The sequence below is a fragment of the Salvia hispanica genome, chromosome 3, assembly GCF_023119035.1.
Source record: "Salvia hispanica cultivar TCC Black 2014 chromosome 3, UniMelb_Shisp_WGS_1.0, whole genome shotgun sequence".
Taxonomy (NCBI): domain Eukaryota; kingdom Viridiplantae; phylum Streptophyta; class Magnoliopsida; order Lamiales; family Lamiaceae; genus Salvia; species Salvia hispanica.
This window is the reverse complement of record NC_062967.1, coordinates 50,239,947-50,263,634: the sequence shown is the minus strand read 5'-3', so window position 1 is coordinate 50,263,634 and position 23,688 is coordinate 50,239,947. Positions and strand designations below refer to the sequence as shown.

The 23,688-nt window shown below is 33.6% G+C and overlaps 2 protein-coding genes across 6 annotated transcripts; one reads left to right on the top strand and one right to left on the bottom strand.

Moving 5' to 3' along the window:
* Positions 1 to 10,800: 10,800 nt before the first annotated feature.
* LOC125214291 lies at positions 10,801 to 12,540 on the top strand. 2 transcript variants are annotated; one of them, XM_048115237.1, is made up of 6 exons: positions 10,803 to 10,879; positions 10,999 to 11,194; positions 11,306 to 11,375; positions 11,860 to 11,969; positions 12,080 to 12,186; positions 12,302 to 12,540. In XM_048115237.1, the coding sequence occupies exons 2-6, from the start codon at positions 11,131 to 11,133 to the stop codon at positions 12,407 to 12,409; spliced, it is 459 nt and encodes a 152-aa protein (XP_047971194.1). In that variant the 5' UTR covers positions 10,803 to 10,879; positions 10,999 to 11,130; the 3' UTR covers positions 12,410 to 12,540. The 2 variants fall into 2 exon arrangements, with proteins under 2 accessions (XP_047971195.1, XP_047971194.1); XM_048115238.1 differs by having other exon boundaries at positions 10,801 to 11,194; positions 12,080 to 12,194.
* Positions 12,423 to 15,301, bottom strand: LOC125214290 (pectin acetylesterase 8-like). Of its 4 annotated transcripts, none has more exons than XM_048115234.1 (12): positions 15,147 to 15,301; positions 14,707 to 14,828; positions 14,535 to 14,617; positions 14,169 to 14,298; positions 13,997 to 14,076; positions 13,843 to 13,929; positions 13,640 to 13,764; positions 13,498 to 13,558; positions 13,379 to 13,432; positions 13,107 to 13,290; positions 12,872 to 13,017; positions 12,423 to 12,790 (listed from the first exon to the last, which is right to left on the bottom strand). In XM_048115234.1, exons 2-12 carry the CDS (start codon positions 14,822 to 14,824, stop codon positions 12,683 to 12,685), a joined length of 1,176 nt encoding a protein of 391 aa, XP_047971191.1. In that variant the 5' UTR covers positions 14,825 to 14,828; positions 15,147 to 15,301; the 3' UTR covers positions 12,423 to 12,682. The 4 variants fall into 4 exon arrangements, with proteins under 4 accessions (XP_047971191.1, XP_047971192.1, XP_047971193.1 ...); XM_048115235.1 differs by having other exon boundaries at positions 15,143 to 15,294; XM_048115236.1 differs by lacking the exon at positions 15,147 to 15,301 and adding an exon at positions 14,928 to 15,068.
* Positions 15,302 to 23,688: the final 8,387 nt, after the last annotated feature.

The window sequence follows — 23,688 nt, the reverse complement described above, 5'->3', positions numbered from 1 at the left end:
AATAAAATATAAAGTAAATAATATAAATATATATTTATGTATAAGAATATAAACTAATTATAAAAACTATTCGTAACGTTATAAACAATAACCAAAAAAATTATGTACTTATCTTGAGATACTATAAACGAACCATTTCATATTTAGCCTACAATTTATACAATTATAATATCTACAAATATTTAGCATACAATTTATACTAATCTCAAAAAAAGTATATACTAATCTCAAAATACTATAAATAAACTATTTCATACTAAGTATGTACTAATCTCAAAATACTATAAATAAACTATTTCATACTTAGCATACGTACGATTATAATATTTAATATGAGTGTAGTAATATTAAAATAAAAAGTTAATAATAAAAGAGATGTGCACATGAAATAAAATAAAATATATAAATAAAGGAAAATGTACTATTAAAATAAAAAGAAGCGTGATTCTTTTGAACTAATCTAACAAAAGGATTTCTACATCTGACACAATTTAATACGAAGTACATTTTTAATTTGTGAAAAAAAATCATACAAATAACTTAATGGAGAACAATTAAAGTTGCATTTTCTTTTGTCGCGGTAGCAAGTTCTGCAAAAGAACCAATCATGAATCATTAAATATACTACTCCATCCGTCTCATTCCGTCCCATGCTACTTGCACATTTCATTTTCGGACTGTCTGAAACTATTTGCATTATTTCTATTTTAGATAAATATTATGGTATTTAATTAAAATATTAGAGTTGTTCGTGTTTGCTTTATTAAATGTTGCCTTATTGCACTTAAAGTTTTAATTTAATTACACTAATTACTCGTATTCAAATTTACGATTTCAAAGTAAAAAGTGCGAGTAGCATTGGATGGAGAGAGTAAATGTATACATCATATGCATGCAGGATACGTCATTTATATCGGGGTAATTACATGTTTCATACAAAATGTTTTACATTTGTTTCAATTTAATACAAAAAGTATTAAGTTTACATATTTTATATAAAAAGTTTACTTAGTGTTCCAAAATAATGCATTCTGTTAACTCCCTACTAACACCGTTAATTCCAATTACATTAGTACTTACAAAAAGTTTCATCAATGTTTCAAATTTGTACAAAATGTTTTAAATTAAAACTTTCCATTAATTTGTACAAAAAGTTTTAAACTAAAACTCTTCACCTCAAATTAGCGAATCACATTTTATTGTCGAAGTTCTCTCACGTAACATGAAGAATACAACTAAAAAGATATTTAATTTTTTTGCTCTTTATTAAATATTGTCTGTTTGAAGCACAAATTAGTCATTTTATAAAGATGAAATATGGACTTATTTTATATAGTGTTCTATAAAGAATACAATAAAAAATAGAGCATATTGAGAGACAATTTTTTTTAAAATCACGATCAGTTGTTGGAAGGATTGATATTTATTTTTTTAGAGTGATTAGCAGTATTAAATATCTAATTATTTTGTTATTATGATGATAAGTTGGACAAATTATAAACTAATTAACGGTGTTTAAATAATTTAACGGTATGTATTAATTTAAAATACTAATGTAACTTTTTGAATGAAATATGTAAACTTAATATTTTTTTTTACTTAATATTTTTTTTACTGAATGGATAGTCAGCAAAGCTTTTAAACATGAATTCTGATATACTAAAATTTTTTTAGAGTGATTAGCAGTATTAAATATCTAATTATTTTGTTATTATGATGATAAGTTGGACAAATTATAAACTAATTAACGGTGTTTAAATAATTTACCGATATGTATTAATTTAAAACACTAATATAACTTTTTGAACGAAATATGTAAACTTAATATTTTTTATACTAAATTGAAACTTTGGATAAAATATTTTATATGAAACATGTAATTACCTCCATTTATATCTGTCTTTCAATTGCATTTATATCTGTCTTTCAATTGATGCAAGACGCTATGTAAATATTATGACAAATATGTTATATGTGTATGAAGCAAGAATATTTAATCTTTACAAACTAAAATCTAAAACTTCATACTTAATAGTATTAACAAAAATATTATGTTCAGCCCAACTAAATCATTATGAACTGGACTAAATTCATTATTATAGTGGGCTAAATGAAATGAAATGGAAAGCCCAACAACTGAAAACAAAATAAAGAAAAACGGCCCATACCTTTTCCCCCAAATAAATTACATTAACATTAAAATCAAATTTAAATTAACAAAACTTTAATAATTGTCTCTAGATAAAAGAAAAAAAACGCCTAAAATAGATTAATGATCATTAATCATATGTAAAAACATATTTTGTTTACGACATATACTTTAATAACCAATTTATATTAAAATGGTTTAAAATAAAAGAAACGGGAGAATCAAATACTCCATAAAACAATTTGAGTAAAAAAGTAAATACCCCTACAAAATAGAGAAAACATCATCTATTTCGCGCACACACAAATCCTTCAACCCAACACGCTTATGTTAATCCCGATTGCCTACAGAAATCCAAATCGAAGAAATCCTCACCTTGCATCACGAAATCAGCCTTACAAACTCGCGATTGAAGGAATCGACTGAAATTCTTCAATCGCCTACGCACGCCAACTCAAACGATCGACCAGAAAATCACAAATCGGAGACAAACGGGGCAGCATGCGAGAGGGAGGGTGGTGCACTGTTTTATGATGGTAACTTGATTAAGTTATGTGTTTCTCTTTAATGATATATGAACTGGTGATTAAATGCATTTCATATTGTGGTTTAAGCATTAGAGTAAAAACCAAAACCTATATTTGGATTATCATGTCGATATTTGGATTATTACGGTTTAAGCATTAGAAGGAGGGTGGTACACATATATTGATCAATCTAGTGCAACTCTGGCATTATTTGGATTAATATATTTGTAGGAGGAAAATAAACTTTTTTAGTAATCAGCACACATATAACTTTCAGAAGCCAATGTGCTATTCAAAAAGAAAAAATAGACACCAAAACCTACGTTTAATATCTTATGTTTCTTAGGATAAGTTCAGATTGGCTAATGCTATTGTTAAGTATGAATCCTAAAACTAAAACCATTAAATTTCTGAACTTCAGAGATTACACACATAAAATAAAACCTAACCACATATGTAGAATTCAACTTCGAAGTGCATAAAAACTAATGAATGCTTAAGATAGTAGATATAATACATTGAATTAATGCTGAGGCAATAACGGACATAAAGAAAAGCTCAACGTAACAACTTGACTATAAAAAGGATGCCAAATAGCAAAATAAAATAACCAAGATGCAGCAACTAAAAAAAAAGTCTCTCCAAAAAAAGACTAAAATGACCAAAATAAAATAAAAGCCCATAAATCCACTAAAGCTTCGGTTCTGGAGTTTCTCCTTCATCCCTGATCCAACAAATAACTCACTTAGCCCAACATCAGATTTATATTCTTGAGAATCAACTCTGGAGTAAGATATTTGTTTACAACTTCAGATAAGTTGCAAGCTTTTTTAACAGTAAAAGGATTATTAATCCTAAACTCCATATCATTCCATATCTGCACCTTAAGGAGGACATTCTGACCCAAAGTTTATCCTCTATTTCTTTAGGAATGTAACCAACTCAATGTAGCACCGCTTCTACCTTGGCATGGCCCAACCATCATTCTTTGAGCAACGTCACAATAAAAGATATTATCAGCCTACATAACTTTCTTGACACACATCTTCCATGCCATATGATACCATTCCCCAAAGTGATACTCCACAGTCTCAATCCTCGCAGATGGAGTATCCATTCTGGGAATCAAAACCAGATATAAACTAACAAAATGTTAATTATCAAAAAAATAGTTAAACTTTAACTAACATGAACATGTCCTAAATAGGTAGAAACTAAACAAATACCTCAAGACATAAGAGATCATTAATAGATTTGATAACCATATCATCAAACTCAGATTTAGCCTTCTTTCCAGAATACTTGACAACACAAATTTGACCAAGAAAGGACTGCTCATTGGAGATCCTAATAAAATAAGTTAAAATTAATTTTAAAAAACAGTCAATAGAATATTTATAACATGACGACATACACTTTCATAGAAGATAAAATAAAAAACCACTTCTGAAAATCTTTGAATTCAACAAAATCAGTATTAAAGTACACCTTAGATGCGTTACAATGCATGGATATACGAACATCACCTACAGCATGTGATTTCTTAACGGATCCATATATATATACGACGGCGAGCCGGAGTGCTACCGAGAATTAAAATGAAGAGCCGTTGACAGTGTGGCGTTGGGAGGCAGAGGATCGTCTTGGGGAAGGTCGGCGAGACTGGAGATGGCCAAATTGAGAGTTCTAGCAAGACAGGTTGAATCGAAGATGGAGTAAGATAGATGTGGCGGCGTTGTGTTGACTAGGTTAGGAGGCGCCGATTGGATTGAATTTTTTTTATGTTCTCCTACCAGTTTACTTTCATTGATACGGGAATGCAAGAAATAAAACAGGACAGATTTATGTGTATTGGGCCCACAGATTTTAATTTCAAATCCTCCGTTCAGTGTTCAAGATATAACTCAAGTTTAAACATTTGAAATTTAAAAATTAATTCATAATTTCTAATTCAGACAGTGGGTGGACTAAAATAGCCTCCACTTTCCTCAACCTCCGTCCAGTGCCGCCACGGAGAAGCTACACAAGCGGTACCACGCCGACAACCAGAGATCCGCCGCCCGTGGGCCCACTTCCATCAAATGCACTCCATGGAGTAGGGCACCGACACCCCCACCCCCCTCCGTCCTCCTCATCGAAGAAGAAGAGCACAACACCAAGAGCAACAGTGTCAAATGCCGCATCAAAGATCTCTACAACCGCCACGCCAATCCGAACAGCGCCTCCAAGCCCGGGGTCCGGATCAAGATGCCGGGCACGGCGGCAAATGCTCCAAACTACCCTTGCGCTAGAATAATCCACAACTTCTCTTTATTCTTCTCCGTGCTGAGCTTCTGCGAGGGCACGACGAGGAACCCCAACGCGGACGGAGAGGAGCTCGTAGAGCCGGTGTCGGAGGGCTCCGGCGCTGGTTGCTTGAGCAACGTGGTGAATTTGGATTTTTTCTTCGCCGTCGCCGCTTCTAATGGCTTGACGGCAACCGGAAATGAAAATTGGGGGAAATGATAATGAAGGGGAAAATGAAAAATGACAGGGCAAAAAAGTAAATTCCTCTCCAATTCTGGATTTGAACAGCACATCCAGTTTCAAATACCACCTCATGGTCAAGATTTCATTTTCTCTCTTTCTTGAAGGAACAGTGCGGGCCTTTGATGTATTCTAGGGCTTGCAAGAAATTAGTATAGGAAACTGAACATCAGAAATTTCCCATAATTGGCCCTTATTCTTGCTATTTCTAGGAAACTGAACAGGCCCACTTTATTATTTTTAGGGTTATAGTTGATGGGCTTAGAGTGCATTGGGCTGTAACATAATACTCCCTCCGTCCCAATAAATATGAAACGTTTGCTTTTCGACACAAGATTTTATGTAGTGTTGTTTTGTGAGTTAAAGAAGTTTATGTAGTGTTGTTTTGTGAGTTAAAGAAGAGAGAGTAAAGTAAGAGAGAGGAAAAAGTAGAGATAAAGTTATTTATATTTTAAAAAACGTTTCATTTTTAATGGGACAATCCAAAAAGGAAAATGTTTCATTTCTAATGGGACAGAGGGATTACATGTAAGTAATGATTCTTATATGGGCTTTAATTTATTAGGCTTGGGATGATATATATAATTACTTTATCATGCACAAATTATGTAATTTTTTTGTTAAAACGTATTAGTGCTTTAACGATACATAATATATAAATATTTTTTCTGAAAACATAAACTAATAATTAATAGTATTAATTTAAATAAGATAAAAGAAGTTTTAATTAAATCAAAATTGAATATTATAAAGTGTAGATTAATTATTCGATGTGATGGCAATTTACTATTCAATCCTATATGTTCTTAGAATATAATAGCTCTCTTTGTAATTGTCGTAGAGATCAATGTTTTAATCCTCTATTATATTTATTAATTTAATAAATTATATTATATATAATATATATTCTTTTACTATATATTATATCAGAGTGAGTGTTATATTGCTAACTACAATTAAATAATAGCCATTATATATTCAAATTAAGAGCATAGATTATTAGCAATGGAATGTCAATACGATAAAAAACGTAAATAAGGGTATTAAGGTCAATTTACAACAAATTAGTTGTAAAACTTTTGAAAAATATCTAATAAATTTTAAACGCATATAACTTTCTCGATTAAAATAATTTTTTCACACAACATATATCAAATTAAAGATAATTTCATAACGATTCTAACGAGATCTCACTTGCATATGTTCCGATGTCAACATTTGAAAAAAAATATCGAAAATTTTTAATTTTTTTGTACAGCAACAAATGTCAACATGATATATAAAATATGTCAATATAATACATGAAGATTGTCAATATAAGCAATGTGTTAACATTCTCAAAGCATTGTGTTACATTCTCAAAGCATTGTGTTGATATTTTCGAAGCACTATATTGACATTTTTATCAAAAACCCTCAAAAACCCTAATTTGTTGAAGACGACCCGAAATGAAATACGACCCAACTAACTTGGGACAAAGGGAGTGTGATGAAGACGTCGAGCACCCCATATTCCATCCCATTGTTATAGTTTAATTTATCCATTCTACTTAACGCACATGTAAATTTATGAAGAAAAAAAAAAATTACCAATTCATTTAAATTTTACTTCCTCAGTCCGCAATTAGGAGTCTCAGTTCTTTTTTACTACTTACTCCGTCCCACTTAAGATGACACGTTTTCGTTTTTAGTTTGTCCCAACTAAGATGACACACTTCCTTTTTTGGAAACTTTCTCTCTCCAATTAATACACTCAACCACTTTTTCCCACCCCTATTAAAATATTTATCTTTCTTTCTCTCTCTATTTTAATACTTCCACCCACCTTTTCTCTCTCCAATTAAACACATTAATTAATAACTCCTAAAATCCCGTGTCGGCTAAGGATTGTGTCATCTTAGCCGGGACGGAGGGAGTATTATAAATAGGTTGTAGGCTTCACATTCCACTAACTCATTTCATGTCACATTTTATTATAAAATTATAATTTTTTACATATTTTACTTTATAGGTTGTAGGCTTCACATTCCACTAACTCATTTCATTCCACTAACCCACATTCACTATTTTTTCCTTCATATTTTACTTTATATTTCTTAAAATTCATGTCGAACTCAACTGGGACTCATAATTGTAGATTGAAAGAAGGGGAGAGTAGCTTTTTAATCGCAAAACTCTTTTAAGATTATTTTAGAGAAGTAAAATATTTCATGGTTAGCGGAAAAAAAGAAAAGTAACGCTTTATTTCAAGAAGAAAACGAGGCAAACTAGCTTAGAGTATTTTGTACTCCATACTTTGTTGTTACATGACATTTTTAAATTTTAAATTTTTAATTTGTATTAGTAGAAGTATTGCTTCTTAATTCTCATCTTTTAACCTCATATTTGTCTTTGAGACAAGCTCCGTAATAGTATCATACATAAGTACGCTAATACTTGGTAAATAAATAAAATTGCAGATACAAATAGTACGTAGTATATATAACATTAATTCTCCATGATTTATTACACGACTTATTGTTCATAAAATGAAGCATCAAAACAAAGTACACAATAATATGCATGCATATAAGCATGGTTAGTACTTGCTTAGATATCTACATTTTAGTTATTATCTCGTGCTTAATTAGATGGAGAAGAGTTTAAATTATGAAATTTAGCACCCCTTAAGTAGTACTAATGGTGACGATGCGCAACGCCTGTAAAACGAAAACGAGAACGGGACCGAGCACACCGCCAATGATGGTGTTCACAAGCGTGGGAACGCCGGTAAGGATGCCGGTAACACCGTTGAGGATGGGGCAGACTGTGGAATTGAGAGGAAGGTTTACGAAGATGTTGCAACTTAGGAGCCCGTCGAGGGGAAGGCTGCCTAGCACGCCCCCTACAATTGGCACATTGATGTTAAAAACACCAGTGACGTTGGTGAGTCCCTGGAGGAGCGTCTGCGTATTGGTCAACAGGTTCGTGCAGTTCAGGTTCACCGTAACATTTGGGAGCCTTGGCGACCCAGGGGCACAGGTTCCAGTGGGCGTGCAACATAACACGCCGCTGAAGAGGCCGGTGCCCACCGTCGGCACTGCAGGCACCGTAGGCACCGGTGGCAACCTCACCGGCTGCAGTAATTGGGCGTAGGCAAGAGGAGTCCAGAGGAGGAGAGCCGCCACAATCACAATCAAGGCTGGGGATTGCTTGTAACAACCCATTGCTAGCTAGATGTTTTTTTTTTTATATAATTATTTTCTATTTGGTTTGCTGTGATTTAATTTAATCTATGGGAATGTGCACTACTATTTATAGTGTTATTTGCTTCCCTTTTTCATGCATTATTTAGAGTTGAATTTGGAACTCGTGTTGAATAGTAGTACTACAATTATTCATATTTACCAGTAATGAATGCATGCTTTGATATACTTACTTCAGTATGTAAATGGTTCTAAGCTTCAATTAAGTGTAACGTTGTTAAATTCTCCATTTAGTACCTAGCTAGCATTTAATTTTACCATTTCAACTTGTATCAACTGCATTTTGTCAAATGTATTATTACCAAAAGAAGTTATTGCCTACAGTAGTGCTATATTCATGCAATACGTGTTGCCAAATTCAATCCAATATATTTCTTTGCTGCTAGTATTAAATTTAGTAAATTTTAAAATGTATTTTATTATATATATCATAAAAAACATTAAATCTTATAGTAGTACTATATAAGTAGTTATATATATAAATACAATAAAATATGTTACATTTAGTGAAGGATAAAAAATAATTAATATCATGAACATTAGTATCGTAGTTTGAGATTTTCCACGATTGACAATTTCAACGAAATTGACTCCCTACGAGGCTTGTCACATATATATAAACATCACATTTGATTGCCACGTAAATCTTAATTTGATTGCATACATAAGTTCTAATTTTGCCACATCAGTTTTGATTTTAAATTTTGGAGAAAAACTAAAATAATCTAATGTTCATGTATTTATATTCAAAAAAATTAAATTTAAGGGAAAAAACAGAAAAGATTGAAATTTCATATATTTACAGACAAATAGTAGTACTATAATTATTCATACTATTTACAAATAATGCAAGGATGCTTTGGTATTCTTACTTTAGTCTGTAAATAGTTCTAAGCTTCAATTAATTCTATCATAAAATTGTCCATTTAGTAGCTGGCTAGCATTTAATTTTAGCATATCAACTTGTATCAAGTATCAACTGCATTTTGTCAAACGTAATACCAAAAGAAGTTAATGCCTACAGTAAGTGCTAAAAACCTAATAAATACATACAATAATATTTTATGCAGGTGTGATACGAACCTTGTCCTATCGAGATTCGAGAGCACTCGAATAGCTGATGAGCGAGCTGCACTCGATTTCGGCTCGAATTTAGCGAGTAAACGAGTATGGTTTCTAGAGTTTTCGAAGAACCCTAAGGCTATATGTGCGTCCTAAATACGTAGTAGTAGTTATTTTGCAAAATATTCTTGCAAAGGGAGGCATCCTGTAAAAGCACAATAATTTATCCTCAACTTAGTATTCTTTATTGGGAATTGGGTCCCTAAAAACATTAACTTTCTAAAAAATATGCTATTTCCCATAAACTATAAAAGTGGTAAGAAAAATCACATAGTTTGGCATTAGTTATTATTTCAAAGACGTCACAATTTCATTTTTAAAAAAAGTTATCTCAAATTAATATAAAAATTACATTTTCTCTCTTCATTTAACACACAAAATAAAACCTCCTAAAATTCCGTGCCATCCCACAAGTGTGATATCTTTTGTGGGACGGAGGGAGTATAAAACAAAATTAATTTGTATGCGACATATTTCGTCCAAAAAAGAGATGGACTGGTTTTTATAAAAAGATGGATTGGGTGGTTTGGACTTGCACAAGAGACCCATTTGTAATATTTGAGAGAGATTATTTATGTAGCCTATGAAAATAAATTATTGAGTTGCTACTTTTGACACACAAAATCAATAATTTTTGGAGATGAAAAAATCGAATTTGTTATAAATATGAACTTTGGTGAGATTGACCTTTTTATACCATGTTATATTTTTCTATATGTGGTATGGGCCAATCATGCTTAAGCTAATCAGGCATGGACTCGTCCGTTGAAATATTATCGAGATATAAATTTTCAATCCCTAATAAAGGGTTTGTCAATTTGCTGATTTCGGATGAGCCGAATTAAGGGTTTGTCAATTTGCTGATTTCGGATGAGCCGATTTGCATACCCTAGTATAAAACAACTATACATATAATTAACATTAATAGATGGTATACAAGAATGATCTATAATGATGAAAATAAAATAAAAGGGTAAAAACCCACAATTATAACACAAGTTATAAAATAAGAAAATAAACTAACTTGATCTAGTTAAGTAAATTCATTTCAGAATAGCGTAAAGCTGACTTGAAAAAAATAGTAAAATGTGTGTACTACAAGTCTACAAGTTTTATAATAAAATACATGTGAAAATGAGTTCTACATAAAAATGTGACAAATTTTTGGCAATGAAAAATAGTTACTAATAAATTAAATTGATAAATTGATATTTACCAGATTGATAATTTGATTCTTGCCATCATTTAACTACCAACATAGACCCAAATTAATCCCAAACGAAGTCTGCAGCATACCTTGTATCAATTGCAGTGAGTTCACCCAAGTTTGTGGAACAGTGAATTGTTTAGGAACATATTCGGGTGTCGGTCGTTGTGAGTTGAAATGATTTTCGTGGGTTTTTGAGTAATGCGGTTTCGTCACCACGCAGGCTAGCTGTTTGATGAAATGAGTAAATGGGTCTGCCATCCATTCAGTAAAGCGCTCAGCTTGTAAATTTTCATCTGCGAAAAGATCCAAAAGCTGCGAGTTTTTTGTTGGGTTTCGTCACCGAAGAATCGAAATGGATTGGAGCGTTGTGCGAAGGATTTGGGAGAAATGGGCAGCGAACAACATAGGCCCTTCAGGTGATCCTGCAGCTGGTCTTCTTCGGCTTAAAAATTGCAACCTTTTTTTTTTTATTTTTTGTTTGCGGTCATAATTGAGTAATGATATTTTATGTTTTGCTGGTTTTTTAGAGAAAGATTTGAAGGCAGCACTATTGATCAACTATGATCCCACCGGACCTTCTCGCCTTGTTTCCACCATGTAAGTGATTGCTTGGTTTAGAGGGAATATTTTAATCTAATTTGTTTTCTGAATGTAAGAATAGAGGTTATGAATTTTGTAATCTTTGATGGAATGAGTAGTCCATTGAGTTATGTGCATGATTTCACATTAGTTCTCTGTTTTCCTTATTTTTCTGTTTCTACAGTTTTAGTCATGCTGAATATGCAAAATTTGAGCAGAGTTAAAATTGAGTTGTGATGCTATAAAGGATCTGATTTCAGCTGTATGGTCTATTATAATGAATCTAAAACTAGGGTCTTGAGGATTAGGAAATAAGAATACTCTCTAGTTGTGGAGAATGGCTTCTATGGCGTGTGCGAATTTCATCTCTGTTTGGTTGAATTTGTATCTCAAAATCTTGGATGCTGTTCTGAATGATAAATGTGAAGATCAATTGCACATATATTTGTCACTTTGTATTTGTTCTTTACAAGAGCACTAGTTTTGAAGCGCTGTTTTGCAGTGCGGAGCAAGAGGGGATCAAAGCAGATCCAATTCAGATCAGTCAGTTTATCAGTTTTGTCAAGAGAAACAAGCTTCAGATGGAGACCTTCTTCATCGAGCCAAACCAATGTAAGTTCAACAAATCACAGAAGCATTTCAGTAATGTCTATTTAGTAGTTCATCTTCCTAGGTTTGTGGCTTTTAGTTAGAAGCGTCTTTGTTGAGTTTATTTTGAACAGATCTTGTGACCTCGATTCATGAGAGCTGGTTCTGTGCGAGGAGCTTGAACTCTTCAAAGCAGGCCGGCGAAGGCGCTATTGTGATGCAGACATCAGCATTCCTCTTGGTCGGACTGTATGTTTAAGCAACCGCAGATTTTATTCATAAAATTTTTTCAATCCTTTGCAAGTTCTTGAAATTTCAGATTGATTTATGTGCCATCCATATGATCTGCGTTGCAGATACGATGGCTCGATTGGAGCAGCATCGCGTGCAATGATGGCTGTCGATCAATTCGCAGGGCAGCTAGGTCGAAGAAACTACTGATTTTGTTGAAGCATCTTTCATGAAACAGAGCATCTCTGTCATATAAATATATAAATTCTGGTATCATATTTATGAGGTCAAATCTGTAGCAGACAATGAAATACATTTACTGCTTTAATTCCCAAAAACAGTGTTTCTCTGCTTTTGTTTACAATTTTTCATTATTGTCAAATTCTTGATGAATGACAGGAAACTTTCAATTTCTGCACATCTTCAATCATATATCTTCAATAATCTTCAGTAATATATCCTTAAGGAACCCCTTCATTTACGCTGTATGTCTATAAGTAGCTGTCTCATTCGAAAACCCGGTTATGGCAAGTCTTGTCGCACGGGTAAGGGCAATCGATCTTCTGAAACGGGCTTCTGTCGTAGTACCAATCACCAACAGCTTTCCCTATATTCTGCAGATCAAACATGTATATCCTCAGCATCAACAATGTATAAACAAAAGAACGCAACTAAAGAAGCAGACACCGGCTCACCTTGCCATCCAACACAGGGGCGTCGTCTCTGAGCCATGTCTCCTGCATTTCAGTCTGGCAATGGGCATAGCAAGAGTTGATGTAGTACCCTTTCGTTGCAGAGTTTTGCACTCCGCTCAATGCACCAAGAAACGCGGTTCTGAATTCTGGAAAGTTGACCAAAAATAAAATTAATTTCAGATGTTGAAATTTTAGGGTTTCGGGTTTAGAGGATGAAAGAGTTTTAGGTGTCAACCTTGCATGACCTGCAGCTGGCTGGTCGAGCACTTGTTTATATCGGTCTTGCAGTTGTGCCAGAGGCCGTGCGGGTCAGCAACACCGGGTGCCAAGATGTTCTTGATCTGCCATGAATCATAGGCAGCATTCACAAGGAAGAGAGGTGTCTGAATTCCTTGAACCATGTTTTGGGGGAAGAAACACTGCAAATGTAGACAGAATCCAACATGTGAAAAAAAAAAAACAAAATTTTGGCAGCCATGATCATCAAGTTGTGAAAATGGCACGAACCAGACCCGGCTTCATCTTTGAAGTGCACGACTGGGGCAGGTTCTTCGCTGATCCCTGCAGCCGGGAAGTTAGAGTTAGGCAATCCGAGACGAAAATGGACAAGAATCTAAAAATCTTACATGTGTTGTGACAACATCGTTGTAGAACTGCTCAATGTGTTGAGCTCCGGAAACATCCTTCCTGTTAGGCCACAAACGATAGCAGGTAAGAAGAAACAGACGAGATTCATGGTTCCACCTGGCTACAAGCGAGTTCACTTACGTGTTGATGAAGAAGCCTGCGTCTGCAAAGCATTTCACCTTGGCGCTGGCGGGGACAAGAGATTTGAACTTATCGCAGTGAAGAATCGAGGTTAATCCACCAGCTGAACATCCAGATAAAACAGCCTGCATACGATAGAACAGTCTATCAGCTCTCATCATCAAACCAAACAAGCAAAGCCTCTCTCTCCTTTCAAGACTTACATTTTGAGCATGGCTCATTCCTTTGGCTAAAAGGTCCTCAATAATGGCAACAAAGACCCTTGCTCCTCTGTAGTATAAACCAGTAGCCTGATCAAATTCGACACGCCAAATTAGGAATACAGCTACACGATGAAAACAAGGGCAAAGGACTTACTGGATTAACTGCTTCTACATCACCAGTGAATGATGCCCCATCACAATACCTAACCTTGATCCTGTTCCAGTTGTAGAAATCTAGAAGCCAACCAACATCAAACCACGTGATTCATCGAAACATCATCACCAACCATTTACAAATATCAAGAAAAAGGATCCAAGTTATATACCAGGATTAAACTTAGGCTTGTTGCTGAAAATCCCAGAAAACGCAACCTGTTTGGCCATCAGCTTGGAGGAACCTAACCGGGTGCTTTTCCGGGCTAGGCAAGTCGTTGCATTGTTGCACCACCCTCCTCCCTATAAAGCTACTCATCATCAGCTATCCAAGTTAAAAATATACCTAATACTAGTACTCCAAATCCAAATTCACATTCAACCTAGTACATCAACATAGTTAATTTGGAAAAATCACATCAATAGTACTTTAATAAACTAACTAATTTTGAACATGTTTGACCATTCCATTCTTCACATACTCAAACTAAATTGGCCCTAAACATGAAGAGTGAAGATCATAGGAAAAGAGAAAGTACCTCAATATGAATAAGCCAGTTGTTGATTCCTGCTCCAAAACCCTTATCAAAATGGTAAGCAGGTGGACTCCCATCCAAACACACTACCAAAACACACACACACACAGTTAGACACAGTTTATATCAAGCAAGAAGTAGAAACTACTTTTGTGTATAAAGCATTATTTCTCACCAGCTCCTTTTGCCACAGCACTCTGAACATAAGTAATATCCACAAAGAAGCTTTCAGTTCTCATCAAAATCATCAAAGAAACCACAACCAACACCCATTGATGCAATCCCCCATCCATTTTTCTGCTCATTTTCAGTCCAAAACAGTAAATTAAAAAAAAAAAAAAAAACAAGAATGACTAATGAATGAAGAGTCAAGAGATATAAAGTTCAGCATCTCACCTTATATAGACCGGTGTGACACTATAGTATTTTTAAATGAATATGTAAATGCAATGAATCTCTAATATAATTCCCTCTTGAATAAAAATTACATCATTTTTTTCAAATTAAAGCAGAAATAAATGCGTTAGTTCGGTTACTGCTGGAGTGAGAAAAACATTGAATGACGCAAATTTATAAATGTTAAAAATAAATAAAGGAAAAATGATTAGGACCTACTATGGTTGTTGGCAGCTCAAATGGCTAACTGAATCCCAGTTTGGGATTAAGATATGCAGCGGTTGGAATCAACAAGGTGAAGAAGAAATGGAAATAGGAAACAATAAGGAAAATGAAATATGAATATATTAGTTAACTATAATAACAGCTTTAATAGATGCGGGTAGACAATCGAAGATGCTACCGACACTTATTCTTGTGTAAGAATTAAGATATGGTTTTGGGGTTTGTAAATAATTACTTTAATTTTTCAGTTAAAGTTTGGGATTAAATTTATGTTTTTCACTAGGAATAGTCAATTTTCTAAAGTCATTTCATCAATCGCAAGGTGATCTGTATGACTGTATTATTAAAAAGTGACCTATTTTTCTTTTTTAACAAAAAATAGTTATTACACTCTTTTCTATTTGATCTCTTTTATTTATTTTCTTTTCTTTTATAGAGTTGTATTCTTTTCATTTACAACTTACTAAGCATCACTTTCTTAATATACATACTCCATATGCCAAAATTTCATGTTCATCACATTATAAGTGACGTATTTTTTGTTCCATATATAATTTTAGATAATATATTGTTTTGCAAGATAAATGTAGAGATTTTTCATTTCAGGTAATGCTTTAAATTGAATAGGATGCCTAAACATTAATACGGGATAGAAGGGATAATAACTTTTGTCTTTTGATACAATCACTTTATGTACAAGAGAAAATGTCACGAATGTAATAATCATAGTTAACATAATCGCTTTAATTGATAGTTATAATACCAACCTTTTATTTATAACAATAATTATTTTATTTACATTAATAGTCATTTTAGTCTTTATAGGTGTTACTTTCATGAACTAAGTCATGTGGCTGGACCATTTGATGAGTTTGGATTGGGTTGAGTTTACTTTGACCACACTCACGCCCATGGAAGAATTAATTTGTCGGTCACACAATGTGAAAATAATTTTGCTATGATGAAATTTTGTTTAAGATAATTTGAAATTTTGATGGGGGTCAAGATTCAGATCGAATTTTTCTGCAGAACATTTTTAAATTCAAAGTAGATATGAATTTGAATTCAAATATTGGACATAGTCAGGCAACTTGATTTGTGTCTTTTCTGTTAAAAATAATCAAAGTATGTAATCACTAAATTCAGAAGGTAAAACATAGAAAATTATTCTTGATAATGAAGGTTTGGGCCAATCTTAGAAATCACTATCAAAATCGGTTAAATATGTATTACAAGATAAATAACAGGGAAATTAACTAATATGTTAAGACAGTAATAGTGAAGTAATCTTGTGGAATTGATACATTGAATAAAGATGTGGTGAGTGAATGGGAACAGTTGATTGTTGAGACAATAATACCATTCGCATGCAAATATTTAATTATTCCTATTTTTCATACCTTAAATATTAAGTATGCAGAGCTGTTAATCCATAATAGAAGGGCCCATATTGTTTTTATGTTCCTTTTTAAAAATGATAATCTCACAATCTACTTTTAACGAATAATTCTAAATCCGGGGAGTACATCTTAATCTTAATCTTATCAGTGGTCTCGCGCGAAAAAGAATATATTTAACAGTTAATTGCATTAATTTTTTTAAAAAATTAACGTCGATTATAGTATTTTTTTATTTTGTTTTTACACAAATGTTCTGGACAAATAATGTTGAAAATAATTTTAATGTTACAATCCAGATAAATTTTTTTCAGAAAAACTGTTGATACAACTAAAAAATGTTAAAACTAATTATATGGCATTTTTTTATATGAGTCAACTAGTATTAGCACTACAACAACAAAAAAAAAAAAAAGGATAAGATATTTTGTGTTTCTAAATATACCATCAATGTTTCAAAAATACGTCTTCGTTATTAGTATCTCAATTAAAATTAGAGGATGCAAATAAAAATGTCCTAAAAAATTAAGTTAATTTATATATTTTTTTCGTTCTTAATTGTTATTTTTAAATTTTTTTCAATGCAAGTTATTGAAAAATATATTTTGTAGTATATCCTCGTATTACACAAGTTTTGACTTTTGAGTGTACTGTATACGTCAGTAATTTGAGACCGAGTCCTAAAATATTCTAACTTTATTTATTATTATTATTATTATTATTAATAATAAAAGAGAAATAAAATAGTAGAAGAATCTAGAATCTGTTTACGCGGTTTAGATAAGAGGCGGTGGTTTATTTAGGCATATATAGTGGTGCGCATCGAATCCTCCTCGCTTTACCCATCTGTATTTTTGCACTACCTTTACTAGTGCACCTTTCGCGTCATTTTCCTATTTCACTTTCTTTTAATAAATACTTTTTGTTTCATTTTTTCAATTAATACTATCACATAATTTCAGTTTTATAGATCCAGCAAAATTTCGGTCGTGCGACGAACAAATATATAAATTACTTTGGAATAATTTAGTACTATATGTGATGAAAGATATCCACGATAAGACGGACAAACCAATAGCCTAGCACTAGGACTAATCAAAAATACATTCGGCCACATCACTAAGACTAACTACAGCCTGCAACATCACTAGGACTAACCACAGTCCAATAATAGTCTAGCACTAGAACTAGCCGACGTCCTAATCAATAACAAAAGCACAAAATTAAAAACACGGAATTAAAAATTCGCCACGAATACGAAGAAAATGTAACAATTTTATTTCAGAAAAAAACATACATATTTAAAAAAAAAAAATCTCAAAGCATCACCACATGCGGCCCCCGTCTCACTCTTCGGAGTTCCCTTGGCCTGTCTCGGCGGGATCGGAATCCCCAGAGGCTCCCCCAGGGGGGATGTCATCACCAAACCGCACTTCATATCATGGATGAGGCTCTCCAGAAAGTCCTTGTGCTGGGGTCCGTTGCCCCATTCCACTCCTGTATAACCTCGAACAAGTTCCTCTGTTGTTGCATAAGCTCGAGGTTGATGGTCTCGGTATTGGGAGCTGCAAACTGGACCTCCGAGGACCCGCTGGAGGCTCCCCTAGACATCCGCATTGTCGTCTTTTGCCCAACTGGGGTACGGCGGCAGGGAACTACTGGTGGAGGGGTCTCTTCGGCATTGTCGGGGAGGTTGTGGGAATCGGCACTGCTGTTGTAATCGTCGGCGATGTTGATCTTCTCCGATTTGGCCAGCCAGCGTCAACCCTAGCTTGAAACTTGGGTGACTCCATCAGCACTTCATCGTCTCGCAGTACTTAAACTGGCTGTGCTTTCTGGGCTTGGGGAACTGCTGGTATGACAACCTTTTAACATCCTCCATGGTCATGCCGCTAGTCATGGAGCGAGTGTTGTTGTCGTAGATGCTGGAAAATATGGAGACAGCGACCTTTATCCGTTCGCATTGTTTCCGGAGCTCCTCAGACGTGTGATAGTTCGCATTCCTCGGCTTAAATTTGTCGTACGCCTCGGAGATGCGAGTCCACATCCTGTCGATGGTTTGATTGTTCGACCGAATGGGGTCTTCACACACGTTGACCCATGCCTTTGCCACAGCCACGCACTCCTCCGGAGTCCAGACGGTCCACCGTCCCTCCTCCCCATCGTCCCCCGCTTGCGAAGACTCGCCTGCCACCCCCTTGCGCTTGCCCCTGCCCTTCTTCTTCGACCTCTCTGCCGAAGCACTCCGACGCCCTACCATCGGATCTGTCTCCGTGGGAAGATCCCTAATCGTAGAAAGACCCAACTCCTCCAATGAGAAAGTCTCGATACCAGTGAACTAAGTCTCTGGTGGAGTAGAAACCTGGGAACCACATGTCAAAAACTCTAGCGTGGGCCGATAGACATTGTCCCCAGGCGATTGGGGGACCCCCAATCTACTGCCTCCGGGAGCTGCAGGCAAGCCTTGCAGACCCATCCCGTCCATCCCCGCCATTCCGGGCACCATCCCTGCCATCCCGGCCATCATTCCCCCCATCCTAACACTCATACCGGGCATACCCGCAGTCATCCCGGGCATCCCGACAGTCATCACCGCAGTCATCCCTAGCATCATCCCCATCTACGGGTACTTCCCGAAGTACCCGGAATATCCACCCATACCTATACGCATTCCGGGGATCGTCCTTGCCATCCCGGGCATTTCGCCGGCGTTTCCGCCCATTCCTACCACGATTCCCCACCTATAACAGAGAACGTCGACTTCTGTGATTCGCTCGTGGCGGTAGAGTCATTGTCATGATCCATTTATCTTCAATAGAAATGAGAGTGTAGAGAGAGAAACTTGTTAATACAAGTGGTGCAAATGAAGAATAGTGCAACGAGCCGTATATATAGAGTTGGAAAAAAAAACAAGTTAATCGATTACTCGTCGATCGCATCAGCACAATAGCGGACGGCGGTCGGCTAACGCCACCCCGTCACCCGTTCGGCGCATGCAATAGCGGACGAACGCCACGTCCTAGCCGCTAGCCGAACGCTAGGGTGTGCATTCATCCGCTATTGCAGATGCTCTAAATCGCGCAAGTGATCCGATTATTTTTTGCTAATTTTATACTTTCAGCATTTCTAGTGATAACATGATCTATATACTAGTGTTATTTTTTATTTAGTAAAAGTCTGTACGTATCTGACATCTTTAGTCATAAGCAGTGGCGGAGCCAGAAATTTGACGATGGAGAGTCCAAATTTCTTTAAATAGTTGTTCTACTTTTTTTTGTCAACGTCGTCAAAAATAGCTGCGGGGGATATGGATAACAGAAAAATTAGAAGACGGATAATAGAAACTATTAATATATGGAGACAAAGTAAATATAAATTAATTTTTATCCTTAGAATGTAAAATTCACTAATTAAAAAATTTACATTAAAATTACTAGTTATGAGAAATCAACCGAATCACCAAACCCTTAAACGAACATAAATAGTAATACTATATGGAGTACTAATATCTTTGAGATTTAAAAATGTAGAGCTACTCTTTATATCGTACACTAATTAAAGTTTTAAAATGAAAGTAAACAATGATACTATAGTAATCTATTAAAAAATACTGTATATTTTTTTCTTAGATATGTATAAATTAAATTTAAAATAAAAGAAAATAAACATAAAATGGATTTAATCACCAAAACAGTAAATAGAGTTACGTAAATAGAAATTGAATAAATAGAGGCTATGGGAATTGAACTCCGACCTTGATTGTCATAGGCCAGTTCAAATACCAAATGCGCTGAGTCATGTACAGCAAATATTGTGTTTAAATATATTATATATTGGTAAATTTTAAATTGTTGAGGGGCCCAAGGGCCCCCTTGGACCCACCGTAGCTCCGCCGCTGGTCATAAGATTATTTTTCATTTTTTGTGCATTATTTATATATACCAGTTTTTCATGAACTAAAGTGACTTCATCTATTCAAACTCAAACTCAAAACTCAATATTATTCTAAGTACTATTTTGTGCTGATCAATTATTGTTGGTTTGATTGGACTTGTATATGGCTTTCTATTTACCACCAAACTTATGCTAATTAACAACTTGCCTTCTTTCTTAATGGAAAATTTTCAAACTGATCTAACTTTATCTGCATCAAGAATCATTTTATCATTTTGCCGAATACTTTCCATTTTATACAGCATCATTACACGCAATGATAAACCAAATCCTAGTCAAATTATCAAATACGAAAACCGTTCGTCGATTACAATTAAGTTATTTTTAAATTATTGTAGTTTATAACACGAAGATAATTTTTAGATTATTTTAGTTCATAGTAGTAACACGGAATGAACTAAAATATCGTTAAAATGGCCTCTGTGTTTTCAAAATCCATCTAATACTATTTTATTTATTTTTCTGATCTAGCCATTAAAATTTAGTCTCTAATTATATATTAGGATAAGATTTTTAGTCACTATGCTAGAGATTTGATATGCTAAGCGATAGATTTTGAGCGACTTGTGAGCGCCCCCTTTTCTCTTCATTTTTACCTCACTTGCTTGCCGATTCCTTCCCTTTTTTCCCTTTGAGAACTGAAAATTTCTCAAAACTATATTAGTTCTATGTTACATAAATATCAGTTGCTAATATTGGGAGAAATTGATATTCATTAATCAGTGAACTAATATTGAGTTAAAATATAGTACTATATTTTATAATAGCAACTGATATTAATGTATTTATTATAATAGTATAATTTTGTGTCTCTTTGTCCTACTTTACTCTTTCCACTTAACACAGTAATTAATTAAAATTACATTATATCTTGTGCCGCTTAATCTTTCTTAGATCGAAGAAATATATTTTAATATATTCACTACTCATCTCCTAGTATGTATTCTGCAGTACGAAAACGCTCGGTGCATAATTTCTGATTCCGCTCATAATTGACAGTCTCTCCCAACTGCTCTTTGTTATTTCAAATGACACGCAGTCAATTGATTCCAAAAGTTTCTTAATTGAGTTTTCTTCTTGTGCAATTGTTTTGATGAATACTACCTACGTCCCTGAAAGAGAGATATTAATATTGACTCAAAACTAAAAGAGAGTAACGTAAGAAAAAGGGAAAAAATTAAGATGTTGTTATTTCCATTTTAGAAAATATTTTTCTTTTTAAGTTAATGTTTAAGTTAATGAAGAGAGAGTAAAGTAAAAAAAAGAAAAAAAAAAGTAGAAATGATGTTGTTTTCATTTTAAGAAACTTTCCATTTTTATTAATTAAAAAGAAAAAATTTTCATTTTTAATGAGACATATGGAGACTGCAGTATATAAAAGATGGGTCCTATTCTAATGCTTATAGCACCCTAATCCAAAATCAAGACTAAATTTCCACCCTTGAATTTTAAAATGAGTGGATGAGATTAAAGCTCACAAATCTCAATAAATAGTAGACAAAATATCAATAAAAGGATAATATCGTCATTATGTTATCATATGATAATTTTCGTGAGTGTTTTTTTATATCAACATTGTGCATTACAAATATCAACATTATGACATTAGAATATCAACACAAGGACAAGAAAATATCAACACATTTTTATAGAGATTGGACATGCATAATATTGAGATTTTGCCTACAATATATTGAGATTTTTTGTTGCATTTGTTGATAAAAACTGCTTATCAACATGTACGAAAATTGAAATATAATTTATCAAATTTCATCACCCGAACATCGTCGGAACATATGCAATTGAGATCTCGTTGGAATCCTTATTAAATTATCTTTAATTTGATATATTTTTTGCGAAAAAATAATTTAAATTGAGAGAGTTACGTAAATTTAAAAATTTGAGATAATTTTGAGGAGAGAGAAAGTAGTTAATTATAATTACTAATTTGACATTAATACCCTTTTAATTTAATTAATAATTATTTAAATTTAAAATATACTCCCTCTGTCTCATTAAAAATGAAACGTTTTCCTTTTTTGGTTGTCCCATTAAAAATGAAACGTTTTCTAAAATAGAAACAACTCTATCTCTACTTTTTCATCTCTCTTACTTTACTCTCTCATCATTAACTCACAAAACAACACTACATAAAACCTTGTGTCATTTCCCAAATGTTGCATTTTAAGTGGGACGGAGGGAGTATTACACTTGTCATTATATCAACCACAAGATCTTCTAATCTAATGGTTAAAAATTGGTCTCAATTTTGGATTGATAATTAGTTAGCAATTAATCACATCCCTATAAAAGATTATCGAATACTCCCTTCGTCCATAATTACAAGTCCACATTTGACATTATATAAGTTTTAAAAAATAGTACTATAGTAGAAAGTGAGTTGCGAAAAAATTAGTGGAGGTGACACTTTTATATATAATGATTTGAGTGAGATAAAGTTAGTGAAATTTGAGGCCCATTGCTAAAAATAATAAAAATATAAATAAGAATTTTATTGGTAAACGGATGAAAATAGAAAAATAGAATATTTATTAGTGGACGGATAAATAAAAACCATCATTAGTCTATTAACTAAAAACCAATGTACTGTATTCCACTAGTATTCTTTTGTACGGTTTATGATTGAGCCTCAAACAATTTTGTACACCCATGATAATCTTTTTTCAACGATGATACTCATTTATATAAACTAATTTTCCTTAAAAAAAATACTTTTTCATCATACTTATAATATATTCATGAGCATTTCATGTTATTAGTCATATTTATGCATGATTATAAATAAGATCAATTTTCAATCGTATATAAATAGTGTATTACGTTGCAAACATCAATTTAATTATATAAAGATAAGATATTACACGAAAATGGAATTTACCTAGAGAGCTCAATTCGAATACCAGTTTCTAACTTTCCTCTTTGGAATGAAAAAATTAGTTTGTCTACCATTAATGCATGATTTGCAACATATAACATGAGGCAAAGCTTGGGATTGGTTTTTTAAAATAAAGTAGAAATTTAGTTCTGAGTTTTGAGAAGCCAATTTACATATACGACTTGAAGATCTTTATAAAATATCAAAACACATATAATCAAAATGGCTCAAATTTGAATGTACAAACTACTCCTATTAATTACAAAAGGAGTAATAAGTGATTTCGAAA

Bases quoted from the DNA above. Each gene is read 5' to 3' on its own strand.
- LOC125214291 (XM_048115237.1), top strand. From the start codon at position 11,131: ATGGATTGGAGCGTTGTGCGAAGGATTTGGGAGAAATGGGCAGCGAAC. The intron at 11,195-11,305 runs GTGATCCTGCAG...CTGGTTTTTTAG, and splicing joins GAACAACATAGGCCCTTCAG to AGAAAGATTTGAAGGCAGCA. The intron at 12,187-12,301 runs GTCGGACTGTAT...TCTGCGTTGCAG, and splicing joins AGACATCAGCATTCCTCTTG to ATACGATGGCTCGATTGGAG.
- LOC125214290 (XM_048115233.1), bottom strand. From the start codon at position 14,836: ATGAGCAGAAAAATGGATGGGGGATTGCATCAATGGGTGTTGGTTGTG. The intron at 14,618-14,706 runs GTGAGAAATAAT...GTGTTTTGGTAG, and splicing joins TGCTGTGGCAAAAGGAGCTG to TGTGTTTGGATGGGAGTCCA. The intron at 13,559-13,639 runs GTAAGTGAACTC...GTGGCCTAACAG, and splicing joins GCAGGCTTCTTCATCAACAC to GAAGGATGTTTCCGGAGCTC.